Below are 12,301 nucleotides of genomic sequence, written 5' to 3'. Positions count from 1 at the left end.
TGATGTTACTTGATTTCACTGATCGTTCTTTATTAGTCTGCCTTCATTTTGTATAACATTAAATGTACTGGGATTTCCATGTTTGTTACTCATGCACTTTTTAAAAACATTGAACTGTAAGATCTATCAGTGTCAGTGTTAATTCTCCAGAAGCACAGTTTGTGAATCATGTTCCTACTACATGTTTAAAATAAATCATATTAAAAAAATGGAAGCAATATGTTGAAGGATAGTTGAGTTATGAGTTGCACTCCTAAAGGATCATTTCCAAAATAGAGTGGTACCTTGGTTCTCAACTGCTTTGAAATTCATCGAATTGGGTACTCAATGCGTTTTGAGAAAATTTGAGAAAATTTTGTCCTGGTACTTGTTTGTTTGGTATTCAATGTGCAAGCTAGAACTTGTCACTGTTGATTGCCTTGTGACTTGCTACCCTTTCCAGTTGAAACAAAGAGTGATACATTAGTCACGCAGAAATTCTTGCTCTGTGCACATCTCCTTGCAGTCTTATCTTAGTTTATGTGGTCATTTTACACTTTCTTCCTCATCAGTACAAATAAAGTGAAGTTTTTATTTAATTTAATCTAAGTGTTTATTAATTTTTAGGTTTATTTCTCATGTAAAGTAATTATATACAATCCTATCCTCTTGATGTTGCCTTAAAATGTGCATTGTCTTTGGTTTGAGAATTCATTAAATTTATTTATATTATTTCTTATAGGAAAAATTTATTTGATATTCATCATTTTTGGTAGTCATCATGCCTCTCAGAACCATTTAACAATGAGTACCGAGGAAGCACTGTATCCATCTCAAATTTGTCAGTAGCAAATACTATTGGGATAACGTAATATAGATGAAATAGATAAATAAATGGAAGGAATTTGGCTGAAGACCTAAGTCAATCACTGAAAGATAATTCATTATAAGTTGGCTTGTAGCACTAGATTCTCCTCAAAAATTGTATCTGGCTTAAATTTGCTAACTTCTTTCTGTTGCTTTTAGTACAATGGTGAAGTACAACTGAATTAAGGTTTGGTCCAATTAATGATTCTTTTAAGGAACTTATGCAGGAGTTTTCTTCCAGAATGTTAATAAAATAAATAACTATTACTATGCATTCAATTATTATTAATAATAATAAAATAAATTTATAATGTTTGCCTATGATGAAATAGACCTAGAAATTGACCTTACAATTGTTCCAGTTGTTAATAGGTATGACTATATAGTAAGACATATTAAAAACACAAACAAAATAGAGTGTTTCATGTACCTATGTTCAGCTTGTATTGCACCCTGCAGAAATAGAAAAAGAACAAAAATGTGAATCTTTTCTATTCTAGAACTCGTTTAAACCCATAGCAATTTATAAGTGAAGAATAAAAAGGAATCCATTGTTTATTTGCCTCTCTTCTTAAATTTTTTCATCTCTTAGGCCTAAATCTTAAACAGGTAAACAGATAGTATTATATAGATCAGGGGTGTTAACCTTGTGGCCCCCTAGGCCAGATGAGTCATATGCTGATCCCACTCCATCGGGTTTAGCAAAGGGGGGGAAAGTCCTGATACATCACGTGACACCACCGTGACAATGCAAGTTTGACACCTCTGATATAGATTATGACTATGTGAAGCTTTGGTTCAAAATTTTTATTCAAGGGTGAATAAATTAATTCTCCAAATTAAATCAGCTTTTCAAACCAGGTCAGCAATTTTGACTGAATCACTAAATGCAATGGGATGCCTCCAATCAATTTGGAAAATGGAATTAGCTTGTTTTCCCAATTCAATCATTCAATTGAATTCAATCATTATATCAAATCAGGTCAACAATCCAAATTGAACCAGTTTGATTTGGATCAGAATTGATGTGGGCTTTTAACAGAGAGCAAAAAAGAGCAAGGGTGAGGTAAAACTTTGAATCCATTTTCTGGCCAATTATTACGGTATATAAATACCTTATTTTTGCTTCTTCTTTTTTTTTTACAGCTGATGAAGGTGGTAAATGAGATGTGTCCAAATATCACAAGAATTTACAATATTGGAAAAAGTCATCAAGGCCTAAAGCTGTATGCTGTAGAAATATCCGACAATCCTGGAGAACACGAAGTTGGTTAGGATGACATTCTTACAAAAATAACAATCTGAAGGCTTTGGGAGTGATGGTTTTGGAATGTTTAAAGTTTTAATATTCCCTATATTTATAGCATCTAGCTAGCAGTAGAGACTTGTGCCTATAGGACCACAGTACTGCAAAATACAAGGGAGAAATTTTAATTATATTTTCCTAATTTTAGAAAATCAATATAAATCGAAAGCATCCAAAGATGAGGCTCAGATTTCTCAATATTAATGATATCATTGTTTTTACAATGAAATCTTTAATACTCAAATAAATATGTACTTATAATTATTGTAGTTGATGTCTGTTCATTTAGAGTACCCAAATCCAACCTGGTGCCCTTTAGATTTTGTAGTTCTTGCAGTTCCTAGAATATAAATCTCATAAATAAATAAATCAGTAAATTAATCTCCAGCTACAGTGATTAAACTGAACATTAATAAGGTATATAATGCTTTTTAAAACTAAAACAAAAACCTCTTGAGGCCTCTACTAAAAGCAACTATTATAATATGAATAATGCTTTATTAGATGTTTCTAAATGTTCCTACAGCTTAAAGAAAACCCTACATCAGCTGAATCATATGAGTGATGTCTAAAAATATGTTCATTTTTTTAATTCTTCCAATAGAGCTGAATAAGATCTCCTGAGTTACTCCAGACCTCTTTGGACAGATTCTGTATTTCCAAGAGGTGAAATAAGAGAATCCTGGTAAAATGACTGGAATTAAATCATTCTGAGCAATTTGCTCCTCTTTCCCCAAGTCCCCAAATAATGTTTTGATTTTGTTTCTTCAAGAAGGAGAGAAGTAGGGAGTGAAGAGTAATGGAATTGAGCTGATTTAATTGAATTGAATGGCTAACAAATGTATCTTCTAAATGCAGGAAATAGTTCATAAGCCATGTTCCAGATGCAGTGCTTTGGGGTTATTTGGCTACATTTATTACTGAAATGCTTTATGAAACTGCCCACAAAGACATTTAACTTAAATATAAATAGATATACACAGACAGACCCATATACACACAGACTCGGTCTGTCTGTCTGTCTCTCTCTCTCTCTCTTTGTCTCTCACAGGTTGTTATCTGATATTATCAGGTTGTTATCTGATATTATTAAATGTTGATATCAATTTTATTAAAACTAACCATAGACAATGCCAGAATTCATTCTGTCTTTTTCCTTTACTGTGTTTTAGACCCTGACAAGAAAATTATTTTTATTTTCTGCTAGGAGTTATCCTGCAAAAATAGGATAATTTTTTTGCATCCATAGATTATTCTTTAATTTAGGATGTGTCTCCCCCACCCCCAGTGCCACAGAATATATGGCTATTGGTTCGAGATTAAACTACAAATGGGATCTCTTAAACTGAGAAAAAATGCTTCAATTCTTGAACATAAAACCTGTTTCTTTTAATTCCTTCAAATCCCTAAATATAAACAAAAGTCTTATCTAAAAGCGATGCAAGGGTGAGTGAAGGCCAGAAGACATGATTGTTCACCCCTAGTGTAGAAGATATGGGGAAAAGACACCTAATTACAACTGTCAGTCAAACAAAGGCTGGTCAGTAGCCATATTGTCTTATTAAAAAGAGATAGTATTCTGTTGTCTGAATACCGGCAAGTAACTGTATACAGTTTTTCTCAGAAGAACATTGGCAATGAAAAGAGAATTCTATTGAAATCTCTTATTTGAAAATGAAGGCTATGTGGAAAGTATCAAAAAAGTCTTTTGGACTATTTCATTTCAAAATATATAGGATGAAGATAAAATCTTATAATGTGATTTTCTTTATCTCTCTTACTGCTTGTTATTAACTTTTAAAAAGTTCTGCAGGACTGACGGTAGCATAGGACTCATGTTACAGCTTCCTTCTAGTTACTGTACATATCCTTCAATTTGTTTTTGAGAGTAATATCTCAACATGTGAGGTCACATTGCTCCAAAGATCCTCAGGTTGCTGTTTGAGAGAGGAGGCAAAAACATTACTCCACAGAAACTGCAGATGCCATTCCAAGACATTCTGGAACATTCCCCTAGAAAGAAATGTTGAAACAGCTTTCTATTTCAGCCTGAGTTCCATGGAATGTCTTAAAATATTTTGAGAGTTAGAAGCAAAATCAAACCCCTTGACTATAAAAAGACAAAAATTAGAAATCCAACCTTCACTTTCACAATAAGAATAAATTGCAAAAATGGACCAAATTAGGACACTAGACTTATTGCAGCTTTTGTTTTGTTTTGACTAGGTGAACCTGAATTTCGATACATGGCAGGGGCTCATGGGAATGAGGTGCTTGGGCGTGAACTACTGCTTTTGTTAATGCAGTTTATGTGCCAAGAATATCTTGCTGGGAATCTGCGCATTAAGCATCTCATTGAGAATACTAGAATTCATCTTCTTCCTTCAATCAATCCAGATGGATATGAAAAGGCCTATGAAGGGGTAATGTGGTAAACCATCAATACAAATGCTGTTTTCAAATGCCCTAAAGTAGAGCTCAACTTTTAGTTGCTACATGAAAAAGCATGTATATAGGTAGTTGCAACTTACAACCATAATTAAGCCCAAAACTTATGTTGCTAAGTAAGAAATTTGTTGAGTTTTGCCTCATTTCACAACTTTTCTCACCACATTTGTTAAGTGAATCACTGCAGTTCTCAAATTAGTAACATGGTTGATTTCCCCATTGACTTGCTTGTCAGAAAGTGGCATAAGGGGATTGCATGATTCTGGGAACCTGCAACCATCATAAATGTGAGTCAGTTGTCTAGCAGCCAAATGTAAATCATGTGACCATGCTGCAATGGTTATAAGTGTGAAAAATTGTCATAAGTCACTTGAGGCAGCAATATGGAAGTGGTTTCTCATTACTATCTTCTGACAGGTAGTCCTTGACATACAACCACAATAGGGGCCAACATTTATGTTGCTAAGCAAGACAGCTGTTAAGTGAATTTTGCCTTATTTTACAACGTTCCTTCCTAGAGTTGTTAAATGAATCACTGCAGTTGTTAAATTAATAACACAGTTGTCCAATGAATTTGGTTTCCCCATTGACTTTGTTTGTCATAAGATCAGAAAAGTGAATCACATGATCCTGCAGCACTGCAACATCATAAACATGAGTCAGTTGCCAAGTTTTTTGGCATTTTGATTACTCGACCATTGGGATGGTGCAATGGTCATAAGGGTAAAAAAGGTCATGTCACTTTTTTGATTGCTGTTGTAATTTCGAAAGGTTGGTAAATGAACTGTTGTAAGTCGAGAACTACCTGCATTGACTTCCCAATCTAGTTTACAGAACAATATTTTCTGGTAGTATTAATACATATTTTTTTCAAGATCGGCTAGGTGCCTGAACACAGCTCACTTTTGGTAATGGGGTATTTCTTTTTTCTTTTGAATTGCAAAATGTAGATTGTAACATATCAATGCAGTTTTCAGGCGCTTCCACCTTAAAATAGTCTGACATTTTGCTGACCATGTTTTAGAAACCACAACAAATTAGAGCCACATCTTTTTCCTAAGGCTTGGTTTAATTTGGATATAACCCAAAATGAGATACATGTTTATGTTTACTTCATTCCCTAAAGTAATCACTATGGGCATTATCTGCTGCCAAGGGTTGATTTCAAATTGCCAGCTTCGTATTTTGAAATAACATATATATCCCAAGATTCTAATGTAAAAATAGGAATAGTTTGAACCTTTAAGAAATTTTTGTGGCAGCTCTTTTGGGATATTATTTACAATACAATACAATAGCAAAGTTGGAAGGGACCTTGGAGGTCTTTTAGTTGAACCCCCTGCCTAGACAGGAAACTCTATACTGTTTCAGACAAATGGCTATCCAACATCTTCTTAAAGACTTCCAGTGTTGGGGTATTCACAACTTCTGGAGGCAAGCCGTTCCACTGATTAATTGTTCTAACTGTCAGAAAGTTTCTCCTCAGTACTAAGTTGCTTCTCTCCTTGATTAGTTTCCACGCATTGCTTCTTGTTCTATCTTCAGGTGCTTTGGAGAATAGTTTGACTCCCTCTTCTTTGTGGCAACCCCTGAGATATTGGAACACTGCTATCGTGTCTCCCCTAGTCCTTCTTTTCATTAAACTAGACATACCCAGTTCCTGCAACTGTTCCTCATATGTTTTAGCCTCCAGTCCCCTAATCATCTTTGTTGCTCTGCACTCTTTCTAGAGTCTCCACATCTTTTTTACATCGTGGCGACTGAAACTGAATGCAGTATTCCAAGTGTGGCCTTACCAAGGCAATATAAAGTAGTATTAACACTTCACGTGATCTTGATTCTATCCCTCTGTTTATGGAGCCTAGAACTGTGTTGGCTGCTGCAAACTGTTGGCTCATATTTAAATGGTTGTCCACTAGGACTCCAAGATCCCTTTCACAGTTACTACTATTGAGCAAGGTACCACCTATACTGTACCTGTGCATTCCATTTTTGTTGCCTAAATGTAGAACCTTACTCTTTTCACCATTGAATTTCATTTTATTAGATAGTGCCCAATGTTCAAGTTTGTCAAGATCCTTCTGTATCTTAAGCCTATCTTCTGGAGTGTTGGCTATTCCTGCCAGCTTGGTGTCATCTGCAAATTTGGTGAGTTCCCCATTTATTCCCTCATCCAAATCATTGATGAAGATGTTGAAGGGTACTGGGCCTAAAACAGAGCCTTGGGGCACTCCACTGCATACTTCCCTCCATGAAGATGCAGTTCCATTGAGGACTACACGTTGAGTGTGGTTGGTCAGCCAGTTACGAATCCATCTGTTGGTGATGCAACCCACATCCTTCTACTTTATCTAATAGTAGGTTATGGTCTACTTTATCAAAGCCTTACTGAAGTCCAAGTAAATTATATCGATGGCATTCCTCTGGTCCACTAATTTTGTAACTGTAAAAGAATGCAATAAGATTAGTCTGGCATGATCTGTTTTTGACAAACCCATGTTGGCTTTTGGCTATTACTTTGTTTACTTCTATGTGTTCACTAATTCGTTGCTTGATTATCTTTTCCAGAATCTTTCCTGGTATTGAGGTCAGGCTAATAGGTCTATAGTTTCCTGGATCTATTTTTTTCCCTTTTTTGAAGATGGGAACCACATCAGCTCTTTTCCAGTCCTCTGCCAGTTCCCCGGTGCTCCAGGATCTCTGAAAGATATAGTTCAGTGGTTCTGAGATCTCATCTGCCATTTCCTTCAGAACCCTGGGGTGTAATCCGTCTGGTCCTGGTGATTTGAACTCTAGGGTAGACAGGTGCTCACTTACCATTTTCTTCCCTATTTCAATTTGTGTTCCTAATCTGATTTTTATGGTGCTGTTTTTGATAGGTTGGACTGTTTTTTCGCTTTGTGTAAAGACAGATACCAAAAAATGAATTAAATAGTTCTGCTTTCTTCCTGTTGCTTGCCACCTTCTTGCCACTTTCTCCCAGCAATGGACCAATGGACCTTGAATTTTTTCTTGTTTTTAACATGTTGGAATAAGCTTTTTTTTGTTATTTTTTTTACTTTTGTGGCAAGCCTTTCTTCATTGTGAGCCTTAGCTTTCCTTACTTCATCTTTACAGACTCGGGATATTTGCTGATATTCTGATTTAGTTATGTTCCCCTCTTTGATTAGTCTCTCATTTCTTCCAGTAATTCATTTAACTTGATGTCTTGGTCAAACATTTCTTTAGTGGCAAAAATGCCTTTCTAGCATATTGTACAATTAAAGGAAAAGGGGAATGTCAGAAGAAGCAATGAGAAAGGCTTTCTTAGACAACTCTGAGACAACTCTGAGACAACTCTTAGACAACTCTGAGTATGAGGAATAAACAGGGAGAATTAGAAATTCAAGTAAAAGAGGGCAGATATGATATTATTGCCATTACAGAAACTTGGTGGGATGAAACTGACAAATGGAACATACAGCTAGAAGGATTTAAATTATTTAAAAGAAATAGACCAAATAAAAGAGGAGGTGGAGTTGCACTATATATAAGAAATAACTATGTCTCTACAGAAATAGAGCACAACAATAATGAGAACTATCTTGAATGCATTTGGGTCAATATTAAAGGTTGTGGGGGAAATGACATTGCCATAGGTCTATACTACAGGCCACCCAACCAAGCAGAGGAAGAAGATGAACTTTTTGCTAGTCAGCTAACTAAGGTATGTAGGAAGCACACCACAATAGTAATGGGAGATTTTAACTACCCTGACATCAACTGGGAAACAAACTCTGCACCAAGTGGAAGATCCAACAGGTTCCTAACAAACCTAGCAGACAACTTTGTTTTCCAAAAAGTAGAGAAGGAAACAAGGGGATCAGCCATACTGGACTTAATTCTCACTAACAGAGAGGAAATGATAGAAGGTGTTGAAGCCATAGGAACCCTGGGGGCAAGTGACCATGCAATATTGGAATTCAACATTATCCAAACACAAGTAGTAGAACAAAGTCAAACTAGAGTCTTGGACTTTAAGAAAGCTAATTTCAATAAACTTAGAGAGAGCTTGGGAAAAATTCCATGGATGAGAATCCTCGAGGGGAAAACAACTCAAGAAGCTTGGGAAATTTTGAAAAATGAGATTAGAAAAGCCCAGTCTAACACAATACCAATGAAGAAGAAAAACAACAGCTCCCAAAAGAAACCAGCATGGCTGCATAAACAACTATCTGACAAACTGAAAGACAAAAAAAGTAAGTATAAAAAGTGGAAGGAGGGGGACATAACTAAGGCAGAATATTAGCAAATAGCCCGAGCCTGTAAAGATGAAGTGAGGAAAGCTAAGGCTCACAATGAAGAAAGGCTTGCCACAAAAGTAAAAATTAACAAAAAAAGCTTCTTCCAACATGTTAAAAACAAGAAAAAAGTTAAGGAAACAATTGGTCCATTGCTAGGAGAAAGTGGCAAGAAGGTGACAAGCAACAGGGAGAAAGCAGAACTATTTAACTCATGTTTTGCATCTGTCTTTACACAAAGGGATAAAACAGTCCAACCTATCAAAAGCAGCACCACAAAATTAGGAACACAAATTGAAATAGGGAAGAAAATGGTAAGTGAGCACCTGTCTACCCTAGATGAGTTCAAATCACCAGGACCGGATGGATTACACCCCAGAGTTCTGAAGGAACTAGCAGACGAGATCTCAGAACCACTGAATTATATCTTTCAGAGATCCTGGAACACCGGGAAACTACCAGAGGACTGGAAAAGAGCTGATGTGGTTCCCATCTTCAAAAAAGGGGAAAAATTAGATCCAGGAAACTACAGACCTATCAGCCTAACCTCAATACCGGGAAAGATTCTGGAAAAAATAATCAAGCAACGAATTTGCGAACACCTAGAAGCAAACAAAGTAATAGCCAAAAGCCAACATGGATTTGTCAAAAACAGATCATGCCAGACTAATCTTATTGCATTCTTTGATAATGTGACAAAATTAGTGGACCAGAGGAATGCCGTTGATATAGTTTACTTGGACTTCAGTAAGGCTTTTGATAAGGTAGACCATAACCTACTACTAGATAAAGTAGAAGAATGTGGGTTAGACAGCATCACCACCAGATGGATTGGTAACTGGCTGACCAACCGCACTCAACGTGTAGTTCTCAATGGAACTGCATCTACATGGAGGGAAGTATGCAGTGGAGTACCCCAAGGCTCTGTTTTAGGCCCAGTACTCTTCAACATCTTCATCAATGATTTGGATGAGGGAATAAATGGGGAACTCATCAAATTTGCAGATGATACCAAGCTGGCAGGAATAGCCAACACTCCAGAAGATAGGCTTAAGATACAGAAGGATCTTGACAAACTTGAACATTGGGCACTATCTAATAAAATGAAATTCAATGGTGAAAAGAGTAAGGTTCTACATTTAGGCAACAAAAACGGAATGCACAGGTACAGTATAGGTGATACCATACTCAGTAGTAGTAACTGTGAAAGGGATCTTGGAGTCCTAGTGGACAACCATTTAAATATGAGCCAGCAGTGTGCAGCAGCTGCCAAAAAAGCCAACACAGTTCTAGGCTGCATCAACAGAGGGATAGAATCAAGATCACGTGAAGTGTTAATACCACTTTATAATGCCTTGGTAAGGCCACACTTGGAATACTGCATTCAGTTCTGGTCGCCACGATGTAAAAAAGATGTGGAGACTCTAGAAAGAGTGCAGAGAAGAGCAACAAAGATGATTAGGGGACTGGAGACTAAAACATATGAAGAACGGTTGCAGGAACTGGGTATGTTTAGCTTAAGAGAAAGAAGGACTAGGGGAGACATGATAGCATTATTCCAATATCTCAGAGGTTGCCACAAAGAAGAGGGAGTCAAACTATTCTCCAAAGCACCTGAGGGTAGAACAAGAAGCAATGGGTGGAAACTAATCAAGGAGAGAAGCAATTTAGAACTGAGGAGGAATTTCCTGACAGTGAGAACAATTAATCAGTGGAACAGCTTGCCTCCAGAAGTTGTGAATGCCCCAACACTGGAAGTCTTTAAGAAGATGTTGGATAGCTATTTGTCTGAAACGGTATAGGGTTTCCTGCCTAGGCAGGGGGTTGGACTAGAAGACCTCCAAGGTCCCTTCCAACTCTACTATTGTATTGTATAAAATGATTTTTAAAAAAACCAGATATGATTTTTTTTCTCCAAAGACAGTATCTTACAGAGATATTATTGTGCTCCTGGTTTTGCTTTAATCCACAAGTTCTCACTACCAATAGTTATTAGCAATAGTATTTAGCATTTAAGCTTATCTACTACCCCATAGTGCTTTTCAGTAGTCTCTGGGTGGTTTACAATGTAGAAGCATTATTTGCATATTGCCCCCAACAATCTAGTCTCTCATTTTACCAACCTTGGAAGGATGGAAGTTAACAGCTGAGTCAACTGTAAACCCCATCAGGATCAAACTCCAGTATTTTAGCCATTGTGCTACCAAATTATAACATTTAATACTAAGCAGAAATGTGTTTATAAACAACACAATAAGGGATTTCCCTAGTGGTGAGGGATACTAAAAATTAAATCCATAACACCCGAAGAGCCACAGCTTCCCCACTCTGTGTATATGTGCACATTGTTTAAAATTTTCTTCAAGCTAACCTGATTTTTTTGTGTGAACATGCTTTGTAATTTCTTGGCAATGATGCAAAAGATTTCCCCTTGCCTTCTTTCAAAATATTATTCAACTGCCTATGGCCTTTGAATTTCCTGTGGATCTCCCATCTAAATTCAAACCCTGCTTAACCCTGCTTAGTATTTTAAGATTGGTCAAGGTTAGCTAGGAGCCTCCACCATTACTTGCTTCCTTGCTATTAAGTTATTAGTATTTCTAACTAAAATAATATTGACAGAGTCCTAACATTACATTTCTGGGAATCAGTTATGCAAAAATTCAGTTGTGGCTGCCTCCAGATTCAATTACTATTCAATGCTGGTTTTTTTATTTACAAAATGGCATTTTATGTTTTGACAGAATTCACATTCTTTGCTTCAATTTAATGATATATAAACCAGGACATTTGTAATAGCAGGGAAAAGAAAAGAAGGGACCATCATATTCAAAAGTGTACTAAGAAAGAAGTCCAACAAAATGTCAACATGTTCGGGATAAGGGATAAATGTGAATTACCTGAGTCATCCTTGCATCCTATTGAAATGCGGATTTAAGTTAGATATGCTGTCCAATTGTTCAAATTATAATGTGGAGAAAAACAAAGAATGGGATATAAAAGAATGTGGTATTTTAGTCAATCCATTTTCAAAACCAAAATGACTTATTTTACCATGCACATAGGAGACTAGCTTTATTACTATAAGAAAAGTATGCAGAATTGTCATTATATTCCTGCAATAATTGCAGTTGAAAAATAAGCCGAATTATCTGATCATTGCATTATAGGGTTCTGAATTAGGAGGCTGGTCTTTAGGACGATGGACTCAGGAAGGTATTGATATCAACAATAACTTCCCAGATTTAAATACACTTCTCTGGGAATCTGAAGATCGGAGAAGACTTCTGAGAAAGGTTCCAAATCATCAAATTCCGATTCCAGAATGGTATCTGTCTGAAAATGCTACAGTAAGTAAAAATTTTACAAAGAAAAATGTCAAGGGATTTGGAGTAGTTGAAAATTATCTCAGTTCTTTTCA

The 12,301-nt window shown here is 36.3% G+C and overlaps 1 protein-coding gene across 1 annotated transcript in view; it reads left to right on the top strand.

Moving 5' to 3' along the window:
• Positions 1 to 12,301, top strand: part of CPXM2 (carboxypeptidase X, M14 family member 2) — a 126,280-nt gene that overhangs the window by 90,150 nt on the left and 23,829 nt on the right. Inside the window, exons 8-10 of the mRNA XM_081955729.1 lie at positions 1,993 to 2,116; positions 4,379 to 4,575; positions 12,051 to 12,230. Coding sequence (XP_081811855.1) covers positions 1,993 to 2,116; positions 4,379 to 4,575; positions 12,051 to 12,230 — 501 coding nt within the window. The remainder of the gene's footprint in view (positions 1 to 1,992; positions 2,117 to 4,378; positions 4,576 to 12,050; positions 12,231 to 12,301) is intronic.

The sequence above is a fragment of the Natrix helvetica genome, assembly GCF_964273705.1.
Source record: "Natrix helvetica genome assembly, chromosome: 5".
Classification (NCBI taxonomy): Eukaryota; Metazoa; Chordata; class Lepidosauria; order Squamata; family Natricidae; genus Natrix; species Natrix helvetica.
This window is presented reverse-complemented; position numbering and strand designations above follow the sequence as displayed.